Source organism: Balaenoptera ricei, chromosome 8 (assembly GCF_028023285.1).
Source record: "Balaenoptera ricei isolate mBalRic1 chromosome 8, mBalRic1.hap2, whole genome shotgun sequence".
Lineage (NCBI taxonomy): Eukaryota > Metazoa > Chordata > Mammalia > Artiodactyla > Balaenopteridae > Balaenoptera > Balaenoptera ricei.
This window is the reverse complement of record NC_082646.1, coordinates 14,087,652-14,113,979: the sequence shown is the minus strand read 5'-3', so window position 1 is coordinate 14,113,979 and position 26,328 is coordinate 14,087,652. Positions and strand designations below refer to the sequence as shown.

General features: G+C 44.5%; 3 protein-coding genes across 3 annotated transcripts; 2 read left to right on the top strand and 1 right to left on the bottom strand.

Annotated features, from left to right (window-relative positions):
• Window positions 1-3,219: 3,219 nt before the first annotated feature.
• Window positions 3,220-7,390, top strand: LOC132369592 (T-cell surface glycoprotein CD3 epsilon chain). Its single transcript, XM_059929279.1, has 6 exons — window positions 3,220-3,310; window positions 3,400-3,429; window positions 3,845-4,051; window positions 5,188-5,355; window positions 5,888-5,934; window positions 6,766-7,390. Exons 1-6 carry the CDS (start codon window positions 3,220-3,222, stop codon window positions 6,820-6,822), a joined length of 600 nt encoding a protein of 199 aa, XP_059785262.1. The 3' UTR covers window positions 6,823-7,390.
• A 6,224-nt stretch (window positions 7,391-13,614) lies between these two features.
• LOC132369602 (T-cell surface glycoprotein CD3 delta chain) lies at window positions 13,615-16,763 on the bottom strand. The gene is made up of 5 exons (XM_059929292.1): window positions 16,666-16,763; window positions 14,813-15,031; window positions 14,229-14,360; window positions 13,902-13,945; window positions 13,615-13,680 (listed from the first exon to the last, which is right to left on the bottom strand). Exons 1-5 carry the CDS (start codon window positions 16,718-16,720, stop codon window positions 13,615-13,617), a joined length of 516 nt encoding a protein of 171 aa, XP_059785275.1. The 5' UTR covers window positions 16,721-16,763.
• Window positions 16,764-18,339: 1,576 nt separating this feature from the next.
• On the top strand, window positions 18,340-26,313 carry LOC132369601 (T-cell surface glycoprotein CD3 gamma chain). The gene is made up of 7 exons (XM_059929291.1): window positions 18,340-18,394; window positions 21,273-21,308; window positions 21,782-21,997; window positions 22,863-22,994; window positions 23,648-23,691; window positions 24,445-24,528; window positions 26,272-26,313. Exons 1-6 carry the CDS (start codon window positions 18,340-18,342, stop codon window positions 24,508-24,510), a joined length of 549 nt encoding a protein of 182 aa, XP_059785274.1. The 3' UTR covers window positions 24,511-24,528; window positions 26,272-26,313.
• The last annotated feature ends 15 nt before the right edge of the window (window positions 26,314-26,328 follow it).

The following is a 26,328-nucleotide window of genomic DNA, read 5'->3' as shown; positions in this document are numbered from 1 at the left end:
CCTGCCCTGGACTTACTTTCTCAGTCATTGCAGAGAGTCAAGAATGTCCCACTATTGGAAGGCTTTCTATTCAGTCAGCTCCTCCAAATTGAGTGAACCAATTTTGTGTTTAAAGGCAGCCACTGGGCCAGTCTCCATTCCATTACACTGCCTAATTTGTAGTGTCCTTTGGATACTCTTTTTAATATATCATGGAGAATGTGTTAATGTTACATTATTGACAGATGGGATATGTCAAAAGCACTGATATGCTTCAGAATAACTCACCTCTTCCACATGTTATTGGCCATTTAGGGTTGATTTTGTTTATCATTTAATTTATGCCCAATACAGATCTTCTTCTTTCCCCAGCTTTATTGGAAGATAGTTGACATATTACATGGGGTGAGTTTAAGGCATACAACGTAATGATTTCATAAATATATTTTTTATATTTATATACCAAATATATATATTATATTCAAAATGATTACTTAGAACACTTTTTTATAAATAATTAGCTACCAGTTGTTTAATGTAGGATCCTAAACAGCTTTTCTTATACAGCCATGGGGAATTTGAATATCCATTGTTTTCTAAAGGTTGAGGGAAGAGTCCTAACCCACGGCAGCAGGATCTGATCTTAGTAGCTGATAGGAGTATTGCTAATAGTTTCTTATCATTTCCTTTTCAGATTTTGAAGAAACTGGTAAGAGGATTTTCACTCTGTACGACTTCCTTTCAAATGTGGAACAAAATGGTCATAGAAGACAATCATAGTAATAAATACTAAGAACCAGAACTATTAGAGGGAAAATACAATTATCTTTCAATGAGATGTGCCTAGGTTTGTTGCTAACTGTCAGGTCTGATTATGGCTGAGAGTGATGTGTATCCCTGAGCATCCATTCAGGAAAGAATACACATGTGGGTGTTGGAGCCACCATAAGTTTTTGTGTAAATCATGAATTCACTGAAAGCAGAGATGGCGTCTTATTTACCTGGCCCAGTGCCTGGCACATAGTAGGTGCTCAACGAATATTTTTTGAGTGAATAAATGATCATACACGTGAATGCATCACTAGTTCCTTCCCCTCAAGAAGCTGATGATCTTGGGAATTCCCTGGCAGTCCAGTGGTTAGGACTCCACGCTTTCACTGCGGAGGGCCCAGTTTCAATCCCTGGTTGGGGAACTAAGATCCCTCAAGACAGGTGGTATGGTCGTAAAAAAAAGCTGATGGTCTTATTTGAACGACAAATAATTGATAATATAGTGTATTGCATGTTATGGGTAGATACAGAATAAAATATAAAGAGAAGAGTGGTCAACTCTACAGAGGATGGTTGGGGAAAGCTCCCCAGAGGAGGTGATTCTTGAGCTGAGCTTTAAAGGGTGTGCTTATATTTTAAGGAAGAATATCTCAGGCAGAGGAGAAGGCCATGTAGTGTGAGGTTAAGAGTCTAACTCTGAATCTAGACAGTCATATCTGAATCCTGGCTCAACTCCTTATTTGCTGAGTGTTTTTGAATAATTTATTTAACTTCTCTGTGCCATAGCATCATTACATGCGAAGTGGAAATAATAATGATACCTAGCTTGTAGGGTTGTTATGAGGACTGAATGAGTAATTTACTTAGAACATTATCTGATGTATAGAAAGCAGGGGGTGGATTTTATCATTATATGGGACATTATATATGCAGACTAATTAATATGCATTAAAGTTTATTGAGCATGTGTGTTCTATGTACTGCCCTTAATATTTTACCTGAATTTCCTCATATAGTTCTCCTAACATCCCTATTCTACAGGTAAGAAAACCAAGGCTTAGAAAATAAATATATAGTCCAATCAGAGAGAGAAATATAAATGCAGATTTAGCTGATGCTGAAGCTCATCTTTTTAATCACTATGAATGTGTATAAAATTTTTGTGAGCATAGACATCTAGGCCCTTGTATGAGAATGTGTTGGTCTGATCTCTACTACTGCATTTGTGCCAAAAGGAGTTGTGAGCAATTTCCTTTACATTGCTTTTCCAAACAAACACACCAATCAGAGTGAAACTTCTATTTACTTCTAAATTATTTTATTTATGATTTCTAGTTTAATATTTCTAAGAAATATCAGGGCTGAAAAATTATTCCCAAATCAAAATATTATAGACTATCTATTGTCATTATACTCAACTCCCAATTATTAGCAGATAGATACACCTGGAGAATGACTTGTTTACATTCCGTATGATCTCAGCTGGAGGGCTGACTGAGCAACTGGGGCAGAACTCTGTTCTGTTCTCCATTAGCAGGACCCCCAGAAGGAAAGGAAGAAAGTAACTAACACTTTTCTTGAGCATCTGCTATGAACCATCCATTTTCACCTTCATAATCCATTTAATTCTCACGAATACCCTGTGAAGTGGATGTTTTATCTCCATTTCCCAGATGAAGAAACTGAAGCTCAGAGAAGTTAAATGATTTTCCCTTGGTCACACAGCCTAAAGCAAATCTGGGATTCAAACACAGCGCTACTGACTCAGCCCAGTGCTCTGTCCCCAACAGCACACTGTAGCAAAACACCCCCAACAGAGAGAGGGCTGTCTCTGAGCACCACTCTCCACTCTTCCAGCTGTCATATACAGGCTCAAGCATAGCCTAGTGCCGCCCAGTGTCCCAGCCACAAGTTTTCCAGGAAATGAAGGTGCTCCCCAGCCCACTTCCCAGGGCAAAATTGCCTACTGTGGGGAATTTGGCTGGATCCCCAAATTATACTAGTGGATTTCAGTTGTCCACACCAATAGTTCTAACAAAAATAATTGAGAGTTGATTACACTCAGATATAATTTAAAATAAAGTCACATTTTATTAGAATAACTATTTCCTTAAAATGTGCATAGTGCTTCACATAATTTAAGGGCAATAACAGAAAAGTGGGATGGAATAAGAAGAAAGATATTTGATCTCTGCTATGAGAGTTTCTGTTAGTTATAAGTAAGAACTTCTGAATAACGAAAAACAGGTAAGCCCAAGAATCAGTGATTCAAACATATGAAGGTCTTTAGCTCTGAGAGGACCCTTTCATATCTATCTGGAATATGATTCTTGCTAATGCAAGAGAATAAGCTTGAAGACGACTGGAATTTTTCAGCTTTAGGCTTTTAAGGCTTTCTGAGCTTTAGTGGATCTAAATCTAGAAGCACATGCTGGTATATTCTCAGTTTGATGTATCTGAGTTGTGTCTATGAGCATATCTCATAGGACAAGTACATACCTCACCTTCAAGACTTGGAGCTCCCTAAAGAACGGGCCCTCTTTGGGAATTCTTGGGGATAGTATCTAGTTCCACTTGAAATTTTTCACCTACAATTTAAACTTAAACCAAGGTTATTTTCTTACCACTCCTTCCTTTTTTCATTTTCAGATGAAGTTACACAAACACAAACACCGAAATGTAAGTTTATCAGTCTTTTATTCTGCCCTATCTGATGATGCAAGTCAGTGGTTGGGAAGAAGGAACTGATTGAGAGAGATTAACCCCAAGAACTGAGGTCCTCCCAACCTCATATTTCTAACTCCCATTTTAGAAACATTACAAATAAGGACTGCTGTAGATTTTCTTTACTTCCAAGTCCCCATGTCCATGCCTAAACTCTGAAGTCACCTTCAAAAGGTTCTCTAGGGCCCCTTCTCCTACATATCTCCTCTTTCATACCCCCTAGCCAGCAGAGTTCCCTTTTGACAAGAAAATCTAAGATCTAGGAGGTCAGAGGACTTTCTGCATTTGGTTGGTTCTTCTGCTACTAATTTGCCTTAAATATTGCTGGGTTCTCCCCTTAATTTCCCTTCTCTTTTCTCCCATTCCCCAGTATATAAAGTCTCCATCTCTGGAAACAGCGTAAAGCTGACATGCCCTGAGGATACTGTATCTGAGGAAATAACTTGGAAAAAAGATGGTATAAAAATACCCCATTATGAAAACACACTGTTACTGGAGGATTTTTCAGAAATAGAGAACAGCGGTTATTATACCTGCTCAAAGGACGAGAATCGTAAGCTCTACCTGAAAGCAAGAGGTAATATAGATCTTCAGAGCAAGCACTATTAGACTCTTTAGGGAGGACCATTTCTATTAATTAATTTATTTATTTTATTTATGGCTGTGTTGGGTCTTCGTTTCTGTGTGTGGGCTTTCTCTAGTTGTGGCAAGTGGGGGCCACTCTTCATCGCGGTGCGCGGGCCTCTCGCTATCGCGGCCTCTCTTGTTGTGGAGCACAGGCTCCAGACGCGCAGGCTCAGTAATTGTGGCTCACGGGCCTAGTTGCTCCGCGGCATGTGGGATCTTCCCAGGCCAGGGCTCGAACCCGTGTCCCCTGCATTGGCAGGCAGATTCTCAACCACTGCGCCACCAGGGAAGCCCAGGGAGGACCATTTCTAAAGGGCATTCTCAATATTTCCCCTAACCCAACTCACAGTCTCCTGGCATCTTTGTGCTTCTCCGACACTCAATCCGGGACTGTCTGGGGCCACACAGCATCAGTGTTTTCTGAAATATAGATTAAACACCAATATGGGGCTGTCTGGGTAACCTCAGTCAGCTCTAGATCTAAAACTACAATGTCCCAAGAGACAAGATTGGGTCCTTTGCATTATATCATGTCCAGAATTACGGGACACCAATATTAGTTTATCTGTTGCTTTATCCAGAGAGGAATTCTTCAGGATTTACAAAAAGGACTCAAAGCCACTCTACTAAAATGTCATAAACTAAGGCATAATAATAAGCAATAATGATAGCTAACAATCATTGAGTGCTTATTAAGTTTTAAGCACTATACCAAATACTTGCCAGGGCTTTTCACACAATCCTCTTAACCACCATATGGGTTGAGTGCTATCTTACTCCCATTTTATAGATGAGGAAACAGAGGTTTTGTGAGTTGAACACACATTTCACAACTTTCACAGCTAGTGAGTAGCATGGCTGGGACTTGAACCCAGGACTGTCTGACTGCAGAACCTCTACCCATACACACCACAGTTTGCTGGTTGTTATAAACGTGTTGAAAGGGGGCAGGGGGTGTCTGACCATGGCAGCCAGGTGAGTATTAAAGGGAGAACGATCTTCATTTTTTCCTTCCTCATCTCCAGTGTCCTGTGTCTTCCTTTCTGTGTGATTTCTCTTCTTCTCTCCACACTCCCCGCCCCACAGTGTGTGAGAACTGCGTGGAGGCAGATCTGATGGTGGTGGCCACAATCATCGTAGTGGACGTCTGCGTCACTTTGGGCTTGCTGCTGCTGGTGTATTACTGGAGCAAGAGCAGAAAGGCCAAGGCCATGCCTGTGACGAGAGGAGCGGGTGCTGGCAGCAGGCCCAGGGGTAAGACCATGGAGGAGATTCCCGCCAAGGGGGGATGTCCAGCCCAGGCCAGGATGGGCTGGCAAGTCCAGGGCTAGGTCAAGACAGCTTCTCTAGAACATTCACCAGTGTGGCCAAAATCTTGACAGAGAGTGTCCCATTTCAGATCACTCCTGTCCTCTCCACCCTTGAAAAATGCAAAAACATTTACTACCAGGATGGGCTTCTTCAAGTGCCTGTCAGTGTTCTGGAGTAATCAGACTCTACCCCTCAATCTTTGGAGAGACTTTGGGACATTAGTTCCTGCCTTTTCCTTGCCCTCCCGACTCCAACCTGTGGGAAAGGAAACAGTGGAAGGACCTTTAGCTGAGGTCACAAATGATAAGGACAGTGTGGGGTCATTAGAGATGGGATGAAAGAAAGCAAAGAGAAAGGGCAGCTGAAATAGAAAAAAGAAGTAGAGGGGAGTTCGCTCTCCTTGATCTGGGTCTCATTCTCACAAGATTGGTGTTTCCTCATGGAAATGAGTCCTTTTCCCTTCCCTCCTCTGCAGGACAAAACAGGCAGAGGCCACCACCTGTACCCAACCCAGACTATGAGGTAACAAGGGATAAAGTGGGGGAAGGGGTCTTTCTAGGAGAGAAGGGGACAGATGGGACTGTGCATCTGGCCCATCAGACACTTCAAATCCCCTCCCTCAGGGCTCCAGGACAACCCACCACGTGCCCGCCTCTGCATCCATCATGGTAGAACGGGGCCATCTCAAAGGCTGCAGGGTTTCCACAACCACGGGTGGTGGGGGTGAGGTGCTGCTCCTATTTCTCTGGCTTATTCATTAGCTGGGCGACAGCCATGGGGAATACCATACACCCAGACTCTAGCATGATAAACTTATGACTGATGTTCCACCGGCATGCACCTACCAGTTGTTGGAATATGAAAATATTTCACTGGTGAATAGACCCAAGCTTCCTCCATCCTCCATCCCCAGCACACACACTGCCAGACATCACAGCCCCTCCCCCACTGGACCACCTCTAGATTGGACAACTGAAGAGTTACTGCCTGGCATAGCAGAGAACCACCAGGATTGTTCTGATTGCTCGGTGTATGGGCACTACCAACTGTTAAATATTTTGAATATCACACCTGGACAAACTCAACAAATATTTATTGAGCACCAGTCAAGAGTGTGCTGTTCACTTTCGCAAGAGTGACTTCATTTAATTCTGAGAAAAGCCCTGAGAGTTGGGTCTTTAGTTTTCCATTTTTGAGATGGGAAAACTGAGGCTCACAGGAGGTGACCAGATCAAATCTCTTACCAGTTGAGCCTGCCTCCTGACCCCTGGTCTAAGGTTCTTCAGAGGCCCTTCTTTCTCAGGAGTGACCTCCTCCCACCCTGCTGACCACCCCTCTCTATTCCACCCCTAGCCCATCCGGAAAGGCCAGCGGGACCTGTATGCTGGCCTAAATCAGAGAGGCATCTGACAGCTCCTGAAGACACTGTCTCCCACTGACCCAGGTCTGGCTCCTCTCCAGGACTGCTACTCTCTGTTCCCTGGGCAAATCTTGGACACCACAGGAGAACTGTTCCTCTGCCTTGTGGGGAACTCACACCCTCAGCCTTGTCCCCAGCGGCCTCCTTCCTGCCTTCTCTCCTGGACCCCATCCAAGGATATTGCTGCCTCATTATCCTTTGAAACATCATCACTACTCACCCCTCACACCTGGCCTGCCCTCTTATCAGGATATTTATTTCTGTTCTTCACATACCCCCATTCCTTCCTGCCCTGTTGGCTGTTACTTCTCCCTTTGGCTCCCTCCTTCTCCTGCATAGAAGTTGCCCCATCCCTAACTATTCCATCTACATTTCCTTGTTTCTAGCTCTCTTTGGCGACCCTCTGTGGGAATGGACTGGGTAAATGCTGGCAGAGGTCCTGCCCTGTTCACAGACCCTGGCCCAGATCTAGTCCTGTGCCCCTTCCCTCCCTGTCTCCACAGCAGGCCCCTAGACGGTCATTTGCAGCTCCATGAATGTGCTAGGCTCCTTTTCAGCTGAGAGAGAAAAGAAATAAAGTGTATTTGGCTGAAAGAGTTGCTGTCCCTCTTTTCTGGGAGGCCCTCAGAGGCTGCCTCGTTTCCTAAGACAATGCAGGTCCTCCCTTCCTCTGACTATATTCCCAGCTATGACCCCAAATGCCAGTACTACCTGTTTTCACAGCTGAAACAAGCATTATCTGAAGCTCTCTTTGGAAAGGGCATCAGGGAATAAATCAAAAGAGAGAGAGAGCGAAAGGGAGGGAGGGAGGGAAGGAGGGAGGAAGGAAAAGAAAGAAAGGAGAGAGAGAGAAAGAAAGAGAAAGAAAGAAATGATCGTTTGCCTAACGTCTTTTGGAGAAAAACATCAAGGATGGCAGAGAGTGCCTGATGGGTCCCTGACGGAGTGGTCAGCTCAGAAAATGGGTGAGACAGAAACAGAGGCCTTCAAAGGTAGGTGAAGGCAGCAGACAGAAGAGAGGAGGTGAAGGGGAGGCAGCAGACACACATTTCCTCGCTGCCTCGAAAAGGAAGCGCCTCCACGGAGCTGGGGCTGGGGAGGGGAGGGGAGGGGAGGAGGTGCTGCCCCACAGGCCCCCCTTCCTCCACCGTGAGAGGCAGCAGCCTGCAGCCCGAGGCGGGCTGTGGTTTAGCGGCCAGGATGTGGGCAGCACTCTGAGCGAGGGACGGGGTGCAACGCAGCAGAGACTCGTGTTGTGGGAGGGTTTCTTTCCACTCTCCCAGGGCACACACTCAGCTTGCAGAGAGAAGACGCCAGAGCACTGAGGACCTCTCAGCCCAGCCCAAACCAGTGGGCTCTCCTTGCTCCCTCTCTGCACTCAGAAACCTCTCTGCTGACCCCAGGACTACTGAAGAGTGTGACCACGACTCAGAAAAGCCCTTTGTCGTTAGCAGTCTCCACATACTGGACACACTCGGCCCTGGTCTTGTGGCTACAGTTTCTATTTGTTGGTCCCTGCTGAAGCTGCTTCTCTCCCTGTAAGCACTCAGCACTCAGGCTCAAAAGGAATCTCTGTGACGTTGACCATCAATAGCTGCTGATCAGCAGGCTGGCCCAGGGGTGGCAGTTCTGTCCCAGGTATATGTGATGCTGCCCAGGCAAGGGAGGTGTGGCTCAGCGTAATGAAAGCAATAATAGCTAACACTTAGGAAGCATGTACTCTGCTCTAGAAATTGTGTTTAGCACTTTACAAGCGTTATCTCATTTCATCCTATGATGACCGACCGACAAGGTAGATGTCCTTATTTGACAGATGAGAATAGGGGGCTCAAAGAGGGGAAGTCATTCACTCAAGGTGCACAGTTAGTCAGGGACAGAGCTGGAATTAGCAGCCAAGGCTGTCCAACTCCAATGCTCTGAACAGCTACCCAGTGCTGACTGTGATCATTGGAAATGCTCTCCATTTTCCTGACTTTAAAACTCTGTATTGAATTGCTTAGGTACTCCTTCCATGAGTGCTTTTCTAATCACTCATGTGACAGACCAGCACTGTGCTAAGTACTAAAAGGATACAAACAGTTCCTGTCTTCAAGGAGCTTACAATTATATGAGTGGCCAAGTATGCAAAAAGTTAAACAGTGACAGAACCAATGTGAGTACCATAGAAGTGCTATAGACGGTGTTGTCAGTGTTCCCAGGAGGAACTGGGAGAGCTGAGGTGGTCGGCAAAAGCTCCATGGAGGAGGAGAGACTTGATCTGGGCCCTGAAGGGAAGGATGGAGAGAGTTTGAAGACAAAGGAGAAGGCACTCCACTCACTGAAGATGAACTAGATAACCAAAACAGCCCTTTAGCTATTAAACTGAATTCAGAGTTGAAAACCTTTCCACAAAGAAAACTCCAGACCAAGATGGCTTCCCTGGTGAAATCTATCAAACATTTAAGGAAGAAATAATGCCAATTCTATACAAACCCTTTCAGAAAATTGAAGAGAGAATACTTCCAACTCATTCTATGAAGACCAAACTTATCACGTGCAATGCTTAATATTATGTGTCAGATTGGCTGAGCCACAGTACCCAGATATTTGGTCAAACACATCTCATTGTGTTGTGAAGGTACTCTTTAGCTGAGGTTAACATTTATATCAGTCGACTTTGAGTAAAGCAGATTACCTTCTATAATGTGGGAGAGCCTCATCCAATCAGTGAAGGCCTTAAGAAAAAGCAGACTGAGGTCCTCGGAGGAAGAGGGCGCTCTCTCTGTCTCTAGACCTTCCTTTGGGCTCAACGTGCAACATCAACTGCAACTCTGTTGCTCTGAAGAACCCTGACTAACATACCCTGATATCAAAACCAGACAAAGACATTACGAGAAAAGAAAGCTGCAGACCAATATCCCATATGAATAGATGCAGAAATGCTTCACGGGCTCCCCTGGTGGTGCAGTGGTTAAGAATCCACCTGCCAATGCAGGGGACACGGGTTCCAGCCCTGGTCCGGGAAGATCCCACATGCCACGGAGCAACTAAGCCCGTGCGCCACAACTACTGAGCCTGCACTCTAGAACCCGCGAGCCACAACTACTGAGCCCACGTGCCTAGAACCCGTGCTCCGCAACAAGAGAAGGCACCGCAATGAGAAGCCTGCGCACCGCCACGAAGAGCGGCCCCCACTCGCCACAACTAGAGAAAGCCCGCGCGCAGCAACGAAGACCCATCGCAGCCAAAAGAAAAAAGCTTCACAAAATTTTAGCGAATTTAATCTAATAATATACACACACAAAAAAAAATACATAATGACCAAGTACAGTTTATTTCAGGAATGCAGGATTGGTTTAACAGATCATGCCATCAATGTAATTTACCATATTAACAGACAAAAAAAGTAAAACCATATAATCATCTCAATGGATACAGAAGAAGCACTTGACAATCCTCAACAACTATTTTTGTTTAAAATTCTCAGCAAACTGGAAAGAGAAGGGAATGACCTCAACCTGTTAGAGGGCATCTAAGAAAAACGTACAGCCGACATCATATTTAATGATGAAAAACAGTGTTTTCCCCTAAGATCACAAATAAGGCGGGACTTCCCTGGCGGTTCAGTGGTTAAGACTCCGTGCTCCCAATGCAGGGGGCCTGGGTTCAATCCCTGGTCAGGGAACTAGATCCCACATGCCGCAACTAAGAGTTCACATGCTGCAACTAAAGATCCCACGTGCTGCAACTAAGAGCCTGCACAGCCAAATAAATAAATATTTAGAATGGACCCAGAACTTAAAAACAAACAAACAAACAAACAAAAAAACCACAAATAAGGCAAGACTGTCCTCTCTCCACTTCTACTCAACATTGTACTGGAGGTTGTAGCAGTGCAATGAGCCAAGAAACAGAAGTAAAACAGATCCAGATTGGAAATGGAAAAGTTGGAAATAAAAACTGTCTTTATTCACAAACAACATGATCAAATATATGGAATATCCAATGGGATCTACAAAAAAAAAGCTACTAGAATTAATAAATGGGTTTAGGAAGTTTTCAGGATAGAAGATCAATATACAGAAAGTAATTGTATTCCTATACAATTTCAAGGAATTACTGTAAATCAACATTTTTTAAATAACATAAACAATATCATCACAAATATAGTAAAACACTTAGGGATAAATCTGACAAAAGACGTGTTCATGGACTGGAAAACTCAGTATCATTAGGATGTCAGTTCTCTCCAAACTGATCTATAAATTCAATGCAATCCTGATCAAAATCTCAGCAGGCATTTTGTAGTAACTGAGAAGGCAATTCATATGGGACTGCAAAGAACCTAGGATAGCCAGACTACTTTCTTTAAAAGTTGTATCCCAGCCATTCCACTCCTGAGTATTTATCCAATAGAGATAAGAGTGTATGTCCTTGTATATGAGCGTATGACTTATATAATGATTTATGTATGAATGTTCATAGCAGCTTAATTTGTAATAGCCAAAACCAGGAAACACTCAAAAGACAATCAAGGGGTGAATGGATAAACAACATGTGGTGTATCCGTACAATGGAGTACTACTGAACATTAGAAAGGAATGAACTATTCATAGATGCAACAAGATGGATGAATCTCAAAATAATTATGCTGAGTGTAAGGAGCCAGACCAAAAAAGGGTACATATTATATTATTTCACTTATTTAAAACTCTAGAAAAACGGAAACTAATCTATAATGACAGAAAGCCGATCAGTGGTTGCCTAGAGGATGAGAGGATAAGGAAGAGATTGCATGCAAAGGGGCACAAGGAAACTGTCCAGGGTATTGGGTAAGTTCATACTTACCAATCTTGGTGATGTTTCACAAGTGTATACATATGCCAAAACTTATCAAATTTTACACGTTAAATATATGTAGTTTATTCATGTCAGTTTACTTCAGTAAAGCTGTGTTTTAAAAGCACACAAAAAAAGAGAGCTGAAGGGACCCAAGTTTCCAGAAGGGCTCAGGTGAAGGTCAGTGTTTCTCATCCTTGGCTTCACATTAGAATCACCTTAGGCAGTTTGAAAAGTCCTGATGTTCCAACCCAGTATAATCAGCATCTCTGGGGGTGTCACCCAGGCATCAGTACTTTGAAAGCTCCCCAGGAGATTCCAATGTGCAGTGAATTTTGAGAACTGATGAGCTGTAGAGGGGGACATAAGGGTATATGAGGAGCACAGGGTCAAAGGAAGTGTGCAGGGCATGGGAAGGACACAAGTATTGGTGCAATGCAAGCCGTGGAAGAGTTGCCCAAGATGGAGGGATCCAGTGTGAGAATGGGATCTAGGGCTAGGAGGACTGCAGCAGTAGGGTATAAAGGGTAGGAATGAATCACAACCATGAATGAAGCATGTGTAAATTGGAAGTTCATTCTGTCTCTAACAAAGTTAGGGTCTGTGTGTATCTTGACGAGATAGTGGGCAGAATCATCCAGATCTCTGGCTATGTGGTTGTTAATAATTTTCTCCTTTGGGAACGCTGGTCTAAGAAACTCCCACTCTTGGGGACTTCCCTGGTGGTCCAGTGGTTAAAACTTTGCCTTCCAATGCAGGGGGTGTGGGTTCAACCCCTGGTTGGGGAGCTAAGACCCCACATGCCTGGCAGCCAAAAAAACCAAAACATGAAACAGAAGCAATATTATAACAAATTCAATAAAGACTTTAAAAATGGTCCACATCAAAAAAATCTTTAAAAAGAAAACCTACCATCTCTCATTAAACTGTTCTGAAGTTTATTGAATTACTCTTAGGCAGAGAAAAAAAAGAGGGATTCCCACACATGGTAGACAGGAATGGGCGTAAAGGACACAAAAGAATAAGTAGCTTCAATTCTTCCTCTAAACCAGAGATTCTCTGAATTGAGCCTGCTTCAGAATCACCTGGGGACACAAGAGTGTCCCCAAGTGGGACCCAAGTGTGTATTTTTTAAATAAATCCCAAAGTTTCAGAACCACCACTAACCCAATGGCTAAAGATGACATCTATTGAAAATAACCTAATTCCCCACCCAGTCTCAGACTCCAGCTTTCCAAGTGGGTGGAGAAGGATAGTATGTTTTAATTGATGAAGAGTTTCTGATGTCAGTTTACTATGCAGAAGGCAGGGGTGGGGCAGGGACAGGTTCTGCGGAAAGAAAATAGAATGGTACCTTCTATACAGGGGAAAAGGGTACTGAAGGGGCCTTGGCTGAGACCTCCTTGTAGGTAGTGGCTACCACTCCACAGGGGTCATAAAGCCAAGGCCAGCCCCTTAGCAGAAATGGGACTTTGTCATACACACTCTCGGAGCCTTGATAGGAAGTGATCCTCAGGACCTTTGATGTCTCTGCCACCTCCGCTCATGATGTCATGGAAACTTCTGAGTGGCTGTGTCCCTAAACACAGCAGCCCGCCCTCCACTGTGGTGAGGAAGTCAAAGCCGTAGAAGGGTTATAATAGGGGACTGGAGCCAAGAGAGTGTGGTGGGGCCGATCCTGCACCCAGGGAGCCCACCAGGACAGAAACACCAGTGGGTCAAGATGTGGTGGGAGACTGTCCATCACACAGTCCATGTGGGGCAGAGGAGGGAAGTGATGAAGGAAGGACACAGATGGGCAGGGAGAGCAAGGGCCCAGTCAAGTCAGGGCCACTCCCATGCCTTGTCCCGGAGACTTCAAAAGTCCAGGCGCCTGCTGAGTGAAGGAGGACAGCTTTCTTGGCTGAGCAAGGAGAGAAGGTCTAGTCGATAACCAATGAGCCTAGAAGCCACCAGCCTCAGGTTCACTTGTTCCGAGCCCAGTTCTCACCAAGACGACTGTACTGAGCATCATTCTGATCTCGAAGGGGCTAAGAGATGAGAAGAAGAAACAGTGAGGCAGTGTCAGAACTCTCCCAGGGAGAACCCCAGCAGACCCCAGAGATGAGAGCTCATTCCTGGCCTTTCCAGACTCCCCAGTGATGAATTCCCCACTAGGACCTTCACACACATACACATTAAACCTAGTATCAGGCTCTCCATCCCCACTCACTCCTCCCCCCATTCTCATCCTTTTCCCCTCAGGGCTCACCTGATAGAGCTGGTCATTCCCCAACAAAGCTTGAGTGTCAGCAACTAGAAGAACCAGGGAAAGAGAGTCAACGAGGGCCTAGGAGATGGGACAGTGAGACCCCATGAATGCTGCAGGGGGACTGCAGCTGGTCACACCCTTGGAAGTCTGCATGAGCCATATGGGCACCTAAGTTCTGTCAGCAACCAGTTGTAGGAGTCCTTAGGAGGTTGCAATAGTGACTCCCAGATGAGACACAACCCACCTCCAGCCCCATTCCTTAGCAGGTACACACTCATACCCACATTCACAGCCACAACACACACATGTTCTGTCCCTTCCACTTACCCCTGGAGAGCCTTCCAGTCTCGTGTCCAGCAAAGCAGTAGACTCCCAAAGCAAGGAGCACAGTGGCAATGATGTCGGTGATGACGATGCCTGCCAGGGTGGCTGAGTCCAGCTCCACACAGTTCTGGCACACTGTGGGGGAGGGGAGGCCGAAGGAGAGGCGGAGGGTCTTCAAGATCAGGGAACCATCTCTGCCTCTTAGGGCAGCCCCAGGGTCTCTCATGCCAAGACCCAAACTTGGAAAAAGTTCTGCTGAGAGCCTTGCTACATCTACCTCTAACCTTCAACCCAAGAAATCCCTGAGGAGAGCCAAGAAGTTGTCTCAGCTTTGTAGGAACTTAAACAAGGCAGTAGGCCAACCACTCTCCCAACCAAGCCCCTACTGCTTGGGTCACAAGGTCCCTATTGTTCTTTTGCCATTAAGCTATTTCCCACTCAGGGCTCCAAAATCTGGCTCATACCATTATGAGAGTAACCCAGTTTGTTGAGAGCACAGACTGGTACACCAGGGCTCCTACACCTAGAAAGTTCTCATATCCAGAGGCCCCATCCATTCCAACCCAAAGGGTCCTGGAAGCACATACTTCGATAGTATACTTGCAGAGTAGATGTTTTGCTGGTTTTTCCATCTGTCCCATTGCACACATACACTCCTCGTGGGTCCAGGTTGCGTTTTCCCAAGTCCATAGTTTTATTGCCTAAGGCCAGTTGTCCTACTGTTCCTTCTAGCCACGTGATACTGGTACTGCATCTCAAAAATACTCTGTCCTCAAGTTCCTCCACAGAGACATTGAAGGGGCTCACTAAGGGAAAAAATACCACAGTTGGAGCCAGCTCTTTGGTCTGCACCAGACTCCTTGTTCTGCTGAGGCTCATACTTAAGAAGGACCACTTTCCAAGTCTAGAATAGTGCATGGTTTCTAGTGAGAGAGACGGAAGTCACAAGAGAAGTGCTTCAATAGGCCCCCCACAAACTGCAGGGACCAAGAAGGACATGAGGATACAATCCAAACAGAGGACAGACCCTGATGGACATGGAGCAAAAGAGGAAAACGTGGAGCTGGGTTGATCCAAGAACCTTCCTGGAAATGTGTTCAGACCACTGATTAGAAGTAGGAGGGGAGCCCAGACTGCTAAAACACCCAAGAGATATAGAAAGGCAGAAGAACGGTACTCAATTGGAGATGTCCACATTTTTTTCTCCAAGAAACCTTCTAATTCTACTTCCCAGCCGCCTGCAACACTCCCACGTCAACCTCTCATCTTCTGCCTCCTCGCCCCACCCTTGCCCCAACCACTACCAAGGGAATGGTACTACTAAAGCCTTTCCTATGGCCAGTGACGGCTGGGGGTAGGAGAGAAGCTAATATGAATTACCATCCCAGTGGTCCAAAAGGGGACCTAGGGCAAATCCCATGTAAAGATTTTTAGTTGTTCTACACTTGCTTAGGAGGAGAGGGACAGGAAAAAACTTTTTATTGAATCTGTTCTTGGGGCTCCACACAGGTCAAGTCTTGTGGGGAGTTTAAGGGTTGGAGGTATGAACGGCACCTTTCTAGATCCACTGAACTGCTGTGACTGAGAGCATCGCCACAGCCCACAGAGGCACTGGAATCTATATCTCCAATCCCAGGAAAAAGTGGAATCTACATTCTTCCTGAGATTCATAGTCAGTTACCAATTTGGATAGAAGAGCATCCTCTAGAAAACCCCCCGAAGAGCCATTTCTCTTGCCTCTGTAGCAGGTCAGGAGAAAATGCATGTATTCTCAGGGAGATACATGTACATCAGATGCTCCACATTGCATAGTCATGTATTCCTTGGGGATCCGTTTCCAATGGAAATCCTGGATGTCCCAAAGAAGCTGACTACTAGGGTAACCATTCATCCCAGTTTGCCTGGGATTAAGAGAATACCTGGGACATGAGAGTATCAGTTTTAAAACCAGGCAAACGTGGATGAGTGGGTCATTCTACCAACCCAAATCTGCCCTCCCTCCTGCTCAGCCTCAGTTTAACTTTTCTCTTAAAGCATTCCCCTGAGTGCTGGGCCATGGCCCCAGGTGGTGACATCATGATGGCCAAATGACCAAGAGTCCTGGATCCCAAAGGCTCTCTGCCCTAGAAGGAACAGTGCTCCCATTACCAGCCCTAGGCTAAGGCACGCACATACTGCAACACTTCCTACAGATCTCTGGCCTAAGGTCTTCAGAGAGACATTCAAGGCCAAGATGCACCCCTAGCTGGAGTCAGTCAGAGCCAAGAGCCTATGCTTCCCAGACCCTGTGCTACATCCCAACATGGCCCTCCTTGACAACGCTGCCTGGTGAATTGAAGCTAGCATTGAGAAGGACTTTGGAGTGGACCACATTCCAGGTGGTAATGTCCCCCTTAGGTCCCTTCTCCAAGATGCCCCCATCCACCCAGAGAAGCCTTACCTTGGGAGAGAAGGGCAGCCAGTATCAGGCCAGACAGAAAACTTCTGTGTTCCATCTTCCAGCAGAATTCATCCAGTAGACAGACCCAAGTCACAGAACTATCAGCCAAGGTGAAAGCCGCCTTCCCCCAACTGACTCATGTGTACCCGGAAAAAGTAAAGGGTGGTGGAGGCACTAGAAGACGCCTATTTCTCTGCTCTCCACTGTTGGTGATGGGAGGCTGCCAGGGTAGAGGTAGGCTGGGGGTGGGGTAGGAAGGAAGCAGGTGCAAATCACTCTTTCTCAGAGCATGGAGGGTGGGGGAGGGGTAGAAGGGGGAAGCAGACGATATGGAAAGGGTTGCCTGGACTTCTAGGAAGTAAAAGGAGATTCAGGGTGTCCTTTCTTGAGTCACTGATGAAAAACAAGAAATTCTGAGTTCCTGTCAGCAACATCACTACATTTACTCACCACCTAAAAACTGCCACCTCTCAAAACCCTTGAGACAAGCTGTGAACTCCATCCCATAAGCCATATCAGCTAGGTTCCTCCCTTTCCTGGTCTTTCTTGGGACCCTACCCGAGGTCCTCCTTGGGCCGCCTGGGACACCAGACTAAATAGCTTCTTACCAGTGGGAGTTTGAGCTTTGGGAGCCCCCTAATGAGAGATTTACATCCTGGCTCCAATACTGTCTACCTGCTGGGTCTGAGCCAGTCACAGAATTCTTCAGAGCCTAATTCCCTCAGTATCATGAGAAGAATTCGAATGGAATGTTTCCATGGTGCCTGACACTTCATATGTTCTCAATAAGAGAGAGAGTTATTAATAACAATATGATTAACTCGCAGCACAATTGAGCCTCCCCAGGAGACAAATGGACTTTTTTCCTCTGGGCTATGGAAATCCCAAACTGTCTACACTGTCGCAGTTAGACTGTAATTTATCTGAGGGCAGAGAGCGTACATGTCTCGCTCACTTCTGTATCACCAGCACCTGGCCTGTGTGTGGCACATGACGAGAGCTCCGTACATTTTTGTCAATTCACTGGCTGACCGGCTGAGGGGCCTGAGATCTTGGGAACGCAGCTGACCCTAGTCCTTGGAAATGTATGGTCTGTCTTGGTGGAATTGTCCTACCCATTCCTTTCCAGGCAGGCACCACTTTGATGATCGCATCTCAAGAGAGCAGTGAAAAAAATCCCTGGACTGAGGTGGCTTTCTGTTCAGAGTTCCAGCCCCAAGCACCTAAGAGTTCCCACCTAAATTCACTAGTTCTAACAACAAGAGCTAGCAACAGGCAACAACTGGCTGAGATCCAAGTAACAAGTGGTGGCAGAAACGTTTATCTTCCCCTCATAAAAAGAAAGGGGCCCAGGCCACCTCCTGCCCAGCACCCAAGGTGGCTTTCTGTACCAGCTGAGTCTCTGAGATGGGAATCCAGCACTCCCTCCCGCTCCCTCCCCTCCACCACCCACGCTCCTCTCCTTAACTGAAAAGCCAGAGATATCTGCACCTGCAGCCCTCCTGAGCCCTGCCCCCACCCACTGCCCACACTTGAAGCAGAGGGTTCTTGCCTTCTCACAGGGGCCCCAGCCCTAAGGATGCTGGGCGGAGCCAGGCTATATGCTAGCACAGGCTGGCTGGCTGGCTGCTAGGGGCTGCTCAGTGCTTCTGCGGGAGAAGAACAGAGGCTGCTATGGAGCAGGGGACGCGTCTGGCTGGCCTCATCCTGGCTATCACTCTTCTTCAAGGTAAGGGCCCGCTAGGGGGTCTGATAGTCTGGAGAAGGGCTCAAGGGAAGAAGCCATCACTGGGGGGCAAGAATATTGGGATCCCCTAACCTCGAGCTGTCACCCTAAAGTTCAGAGAAGGAAGGGCAAAAATGAAGCTTCTTACTGCTCTCTGCTAAAGAGAAGCCGTGTTCCATGGGAAAGATGGAGTCCTTGTGTCTTAAGAAATCAAAACAGATGACTTTACTGGCTTGAGAGAGAATCCGGATGCCACCATCTTAGGTTTGAATGTAGCCCAAAGGGCACAGGCCAGGAATCTGAAGAGAAAAGGTATGTGTTCTTTAACTCAGAGCTGGGGTTAGAAGTAGACCTATGAAGCATTCACTCACTCTGTTGGTCAGCTGGTCAACAAATATGTGTGAGATCCTATTACGTGTTAGGCTAGAAGGGTATAAAGGTGAATAAAAACCTTCTGCTCCAATTAGCTCGTAGTCTAATTGAAGAGATAAGTTTCAACGTTGCCAGATTGAGTGTAAGGTACAATATAGGTTGCCTGAACGAATATTCAGTTGGAAATACAATAGGAAGTGGATAAACTGGGCCGATGCCTGGAATCTGGACTAGAGATGATTCTCTCCACATTGAAAGTTGTTGAAATCATGCAAGAACTATGAGAGATGTGAGGAAGAGGAGGCTGAGGATAGAACTGTGAGGATACCACCTTTAAGGAATAGTTAGAGGACAAAGATGTCAGTAAAGAGATAAGGGAATGATCCAAGAGCTGAAATAATCAGACGAGTGCTATTCCATAGAAACCAAGGGAGTAGAGAGCTTCCAGACGGAGAAAATCACCATGAGTATGAAATGCTAAAGAGACGTCCACAGATATAAGAATATATTTAAAATTTTAAGTCTGTATATATACTACCAAATGTAAAATAGATAGCTAGTGGGAAGCAGCCGCATAGCACAGGGATATCAGCTTGGTGCTTTGTGACCACCTAGACGGGTGGGATAGGGAGGGTGGGAGGGAGACACAAGAGGGAGGAGATATGGGGAGTTTTGAATCAGAGTTAGAATGAGGGGACTCTTTGTTCCTCCCATGGTGATCAGGTGGATGGGGAGAAGAGCTAGTTAGAAATCTGCTTAACTCTTTGTCTTGCTTTTCTTTATCTTCATTTACTCATTTATTCACTCATACATTCATTCAAAATATATAAAGCTCCTACCATGTTCCAGGCACTGTTCCGGGTGAACTATTCATAAACAGTTCACCCCTGTATGAAGTTCTAAGACTGTTGACTCCTTCCAACTGTTTCCATCACACTTTGATCTATGCCCCCATCTCTCGCCATAACAAACTCTACCTCTAGCCAAACTACCTCTTTTGTCCTTTTCCAAGTCTGTATCTTTGTTCAGCTATTCTTTCTACCTGGAAACTCTTTCTCTGTCTGGTGAATTCTTACTCATTCTTCAAGGCAGAACCAAATGCCATCTTCTCTGTCAAGCTTTCCCTGTCCCCTCACCCTTGGTCAAAATCAATAGTTTCTACCCCTTTCCATATGCATTTATACAAATACTAAATGATAATTTATAAGTACTATTACATTTATTACATTTGTGTTTATTTTTTTTCCACTTCATTGTAAACTCTTCAGAAGCGACAACTAGTTATTTGTATCACCACCCGTTTCTTCCACACTCGTTACTCATGTCAGGCACATAATAGTGGTAAGTGTTTGGATTAAATCCAATTGAACTGAACTCCAGTGTTGGTTCTCTATAGTATGTCTACCATGCAACTCTACTACTCTGAGTTTTGAGACAGATTTGAGGGCTATTTAATAGCTAACTCCTTTGGGACGTTCAGGGTTTCCACAAAAAATGGATCACCAAGGCTGAAGATTTTAGAAGTAACTCAGCTCTGAAAGACTTTAGCTAGTGCACACCCAGTCTTTGCCAGGGCTTTAGCTGCTAAAGGAGCAGAGCATTCCACACTGTACAGGCAATACCCTTACGTATACTGCAATACAGTTCTGCAATACTAACTGTCCAGAGTTAGTGTCAGACCTCAAAGGTTAAGGGCTCACTCCCCAAAAAGACTGCCTTCACTTTAAAAGCTAGGCACAAGTTCAGGGATCCCCAGACTACCCACACTTCTAACGAACTGCCTACAAATCAGGAGGGTTCTCAAGAACCCCCATAGAATTTGCTAGAACAACTCACAGAACTCCGGAAAGCCCTATACTTACTACTACAGTTTTATTATAAAAAATAAAATCAGATCTAGCCAAATGAAGAGACACATAGGGTGAGGTCCTGGAGGGTCCTGAACACAGAGCTTCCATGCCCTCTCCTTCAGGAATTAAAATACATCACCCTCCTGGCACATTGATATATTCACCAACTAGGAAGTATGACTGAGTTTTTATTGGGGTTTCATTACATAGGCATGATTGATTGAATCATTAGTCATGTGACTGAACTCAATCTCCAGTCCTCCTCCCCCTCCTAGGGCTCAAAGCCCCAATTCTCCAATCACATGTTTGGTCTTGACCAGTCCCATCCTGAGTCATCTCATTAGCATAAACTCATGTGTGATCCAAGGGCCCACGAAGAATCACAAAGGCAATCCTGCCATTCATGAAATTCCAAGGGTTGAGAAACTCCCTCCCAGCAACCCAGGAGAAAGACCAGACAAACTCTTTGCTATACAACACCCTAAATTCGGTTTGGTGATTTAGGCTACAATCCAAGGAAATAGGTATAGATACTGTCACTCACATGAATTAGGCTCTCGCTCTCCATGTTGGCCTCAAATGACCGTGGAAATGATACATCAGGGGATCTGAATGACTCCATGCCCAGCTGATCCACTGTCTCTCTTCTGTCTCTACAGGTACTATGGCGCAGTTGAATGAAGGTAGGGGAAATGGCTTCTTTCTATCATCAACCTCTGAGGAAATTCATGGAAATATGGCTTCCCACAACAGTAGTCCTATAGGAGCAAGTGAAGAGCTAAGAAGGGATGGGATGATGAAGGATAGACAGCAAACCTCTCCAGTGTCAACCAAATCAGTGGCCAGTCTTGACCTCCCTGGCAACTTTCCTGTAGATAAACAATTAATTTTCTGGTTCTTGGAGGAGAAACAGGACCCTAGCAGCTAGGCACTACTCAAAGCACAACCTGTGAATCAACAGCATTGGCATCACCTGGGAGCATGTTAGAAATGCAGAATCTCAGTACCTCCCCAGAACTACTGAATAAAACCTGAAATTCTAATTAGACCCCATGTGATTCATGTGCACATTAAAGCTTAAGAAGCACTACTGTCATGGTCTTCTCCTGATGCCCTGGGACAGGGAGAATTTCAGAGGCAAGATCTTAACAGACATTTCCTTTTTCAGTAAAAGTGGATGACAATCGAGAAGATGGTTCAGTACTTCTGACTTGTGACATGAATGAAAAAGATATCAGATGGTTTAAAGATCAGGTGAAAATAAGTCCTGTAAACACAAGTAAAAAGACTTGGAATCTTGGAAGTAGTACCAAGGACCCTCGAGGGATATATTGGTGTCAAGGATCAAAGAACAGTTCAAAACCACTCCAAGTATATTATAGAAGTACGTGACCCCTTTGGTTTGCTTGTGTGAAATTAAGCAGTACTTGCTGTTCTGGTGAGCTTCTTGTCTGGGGTGAGTGTGGAAATAGATGCTAAACAGTGAAGTAAGAGCGAGTTTTCTTAATCTCAACGTACTTCTTCTTTTTTTTTTTTTTAATTTATTTATTTGGCTGCACCGGGTCTTAGCTGTGGCACGCGGGATCTTCATTGAGGCATGGGGGATCTTTAGTTGCGGCATGTGGGATCTTTTAGTTGCGGCATGCAGCATCTTTTTAGTTGCAGCATGCAGGATCTAATTCCCTGACCAGGGATCAAACTCTGGCCCCCTGCATTGGGAACATGGAGACTTAACCACTGGACCACCAGGGAAGTCCCTCAACTTACTTCTTTTTTTTTTTTTTTTAACTTACTTCTTTTTGAATTTAACAAAGCAGTTCCCCCAAATTCTTGAAAAAGCATAGCCTGTGTTGTAAAGCCTGACTCACTTTCGGGTAGGCCCCACAGACTGGAGCAGTCAGCAGTTTATATAAAGTGAGTTAGAGCGGGTAAGGGAGACAGGGGAGACTACAGGGTAAGCAACAGAAATGTAGAAGGCAGTTGAGCATGGAGAATGGGATCTGGTCTTCCTTGTATTTCAATAGTTGCTGGTAGTAAGACTACATGGGCTTCCCCAGGACTCCTGGGGGACAGAGGAACATCAAAAAGCATTGAGTTCTCAGTCCAAGGATCTTCCCAGGCAATTCCCTTGCCATACCACCCACAGAGAGAGCAGTCTGCTGCCCTAGACAGAGGTATTATCTCAGGAGAAAAAAATCCAGAACAACTTTCACACCTCGAAGGAGGCTTATCCTTCCCTTTCCCCACAGTGTGTCAGAACTGCATTGAGCTGAATTCAGCCACTGTGTCTGGCTTTATCTTCGCTGAAATCATCAGCATTTTCCTCCTTGCTGTTGGGGTCTACTACATTGCTGGACAGGAAGGAGTTCGCCAGTCAAGAGGTAAAAGAATGCTCTTAGATGAGAGGTGAGACCACCTGGGACCCTTAGCCTCCTTCCTACCAAAATAGAACCAATAGAAAAGACTGGGTTGGCACGTGTCACTGATGAGCATGGCTGGGTGGGGCTCTGGTTCTGTAGGCAGGAGAAAAGGACACTTGGTGTTTTCACAGCATATTTGCCTATCTCAAGATCCAACTCTCTCTGATTTGTCCTCTGTGCTTTTTAAAAAACTCTTTCTTGAAGTAAAACCTACATACAGAAAAGTGCATGAATCACATACACACAGCTCAAAAAAATTTTCTGACAAAGCAAACACACACATGAATCCAGCACCCAGTTTAAGAAAGAGAATTAACACTTGTGGTCACTTCCAGCCTCCACCTAGTCCCCAAAGCGACCACTATCCTGACTTCTAACAACATTGATTCATTTTGCCTGTTTTTGTTTCCTACGTAAATAGACTCATACAGTAAGTACTCTTGTGTGTGGCTTCTTTTACTCAACAATATGTTTGTGAGATCTATCCATAGTGTTATATGTAGATGTATTTCACTAATTCTTATTGCTATTCAGTACTCCATTGGGTGAATATATCCCAGTTTATTATTCATTCTATCTTGTGTATATGTACATTTTGTTTATTTTTTGTGCAGCTTCAGACAAGCAGACACTGTTGTCCAATGATCAGCTCTATCAGGTAAGGGAATGTGAAATGAAAGAGACATTGCTAGTTAGTAGTGGTAAAATTTTGGAATTGGGGGACAAGTTATTTGGAAGAAACTGCTTAGGACATACCAGACGGTGGCATCGTTATCCCTTTGGGTACAATGGATGAAATAAAGAGAAGGGTTGAGAGAGACTGAGGTCAGGGTCTAGTGAGAAAAAGTTGAAGAACACACAGAGAAACTAGATACAGAGTCTCCATTCTTGTCCTCTCCCACCCCCAGGACCATAAAGAAACCACTCCAAAGCCTTGAACATAAAAAGCACTCAATAAGTATGCATCAATAGAAAACAAACTTATGGTTACCAGGGGGTAAGGGCAGGGAGGGATAAATAGGGAGATTGGGATTTGACATATACACACTACTATATATAAAATAGATAACTAATAAGAACTTGCTGTATAGCACAGGGAATTCTACTCAATACACTGTAATGATCTATACAGGAAAAGAGTCTTAAAAAAAAGTTTTTTTTTTAAAAAGAGTGGATATATGTATATGTATAATAGATTCACTTTGCTGTATACCTGAAACTAACACAACATTGTAAATCAACTATACTCCAATAAAAATTTTTTAAAAGTATATATATATGAAGAAAGGTGAAAAAAATAAAGACATTTAGAGTGAAAGCTAAAAATTTTTTTTAATTAAAAAATAAATATGCATCAAATTAATTCATAGAGGATGATGGAAAATGATTATGACTGTACTATCCTTTTTAGCCCCTTAAGGAACGGGAAGATGACCAATACAGCCACCTTCAAGGAAACCATTTGAGGAAGAATTGAGCCCAGGACTCAGAGTAGGTGTGTCTCTCTACACCAATTCTAAGAAAGTGCCTTTGCACTACCTGCCTTCCCAACTACTGCCAAGTTTATCTCCTTTCCCCAAGCAGCTATAAGGATGGGGGGGTAGGGAGGATTGATTGATAATTCCTTGGGGGGAGGGGATGACGCTTCTGTGCATTGTAGGATTTTTAGCAGCGTCCCTCGCCTCTGTCCACCAGATGCCAGTAGTACTCCCCAGCTGTGACAACAAAAATATCTCCAGATATTGCAAGTATCCCCACGGGAGGCAAAGTCGCCCTTAGTTAAGAATCACTGAACCTATATTAACCTTCCAATCACCCAAGCAATCAATCAGAAGTTCTAATTCAATCAACCAGAATTTTCAATCAGGAAAACAGGGCCCAAGCATTATTTGGTTTTCTGAACCAGTTGCAATTTTTCTTTTTCTAATCCAGGTGTTTTCCCTTCTATCCAGTTCTCAGAAACAAAGCAATACATTTTGGAGCAATCCTAGTAGAGATTTTCAACCCTAAATCTAAACTCAAGATTCCCAAAGGTGACAAATGGAGAAGAAAGGGCATCAGAGCAAATTCGGGTTTTTCTCAAAAAAAAAAAAAAAAAAGTAAAGTAAAACTTGTATGGTGTTTCAGGAGCGCCACCTATTGGAAGTAATTTTTCTGTAAAAGAAAAACGAAAAGGTCAGATAACCTCCTTTATTTGAATACCATTTTTTTAAGTTTTAATTTTTATTTACTTCCTTTATAAGTCATAATTCACATGGTTCAAATATGCAGTGAAAGGTCTCCCTCCGCCTCCCTCTCCAGCCACCCAGTTGCCTTCTACAGAGGCAAACAATAATACTAGTTTCTTATATAGCTTTACAAGATATTTAAAGTATTATATATCGGAGGTATTCTAGGCATACATAAGCAAATTCTTTTTTTTTTTATGGGTGATAAATGCATCGTGATTTTTTGTTTTGTTTGGTTTTGGCTGCGTTGGGTCTTCGTTGCTGCGCGTGGGCTTTCTCTAGTTGCCGCAAGTGGGGGCTACTCTTCACTGCAATGCGTTGGCTTCTCATTGCGATAGCTTCTCTTGTTGTGGAGCATGGGCTCTAGGCGCACGGGCTTCAGTAGTTGTGGCACATGGGCTCAGCAGTTGTGGCACACAGGCTTAGTTGCTCCGCTGCATGTGGAATCTTCCCAGATCAGGGATGGAACCCATGTTCCCTGCATTGGCAGGCAGATTCTTAACCACTGTGCCACCAGGGAAGTCCCCAAGCAAATTCTTAAGTACACATTTTTCTTCCTTCCCCTATTTTCCACACAAATGTTATCATACTCTACATCTTGCACTTCTCACCTAATAAAACCTGAAGATTACTTCATACCAATATATAAAGGAGCTCCTTTTTTTTTTTAATGCAGCCACTTTGTACAGATCCCCTATAATTTATTTAACTAGTCCTCTATTGATGGACAATTAAGTTTGTTCTTTTGCTCTTAAAATGCCACAATGACTGTATAAATGTCATTTTTTTAAATTGTATTGAGGTATAATTTACATAAAATTCACTCATTTTAAGTGATTTCACCTGTTCTCGGTAATTTTTAGCAAATTTACCCAGTTGTACAACCATCACCATAATCCAGATTTAGAATATTTCCACCAGTCTCTTAAGATCTCTTGTGCTCTTTGCAGCCACTCCTTGTTCTCACCCTCAGCGCCAGGCAATCACTAATCTCTTTTCTATCTCTTTAGATTTGCCTTTTCTGGATAAATGGAGTCATACAATATGCTGCTCTGGACATCCTCATA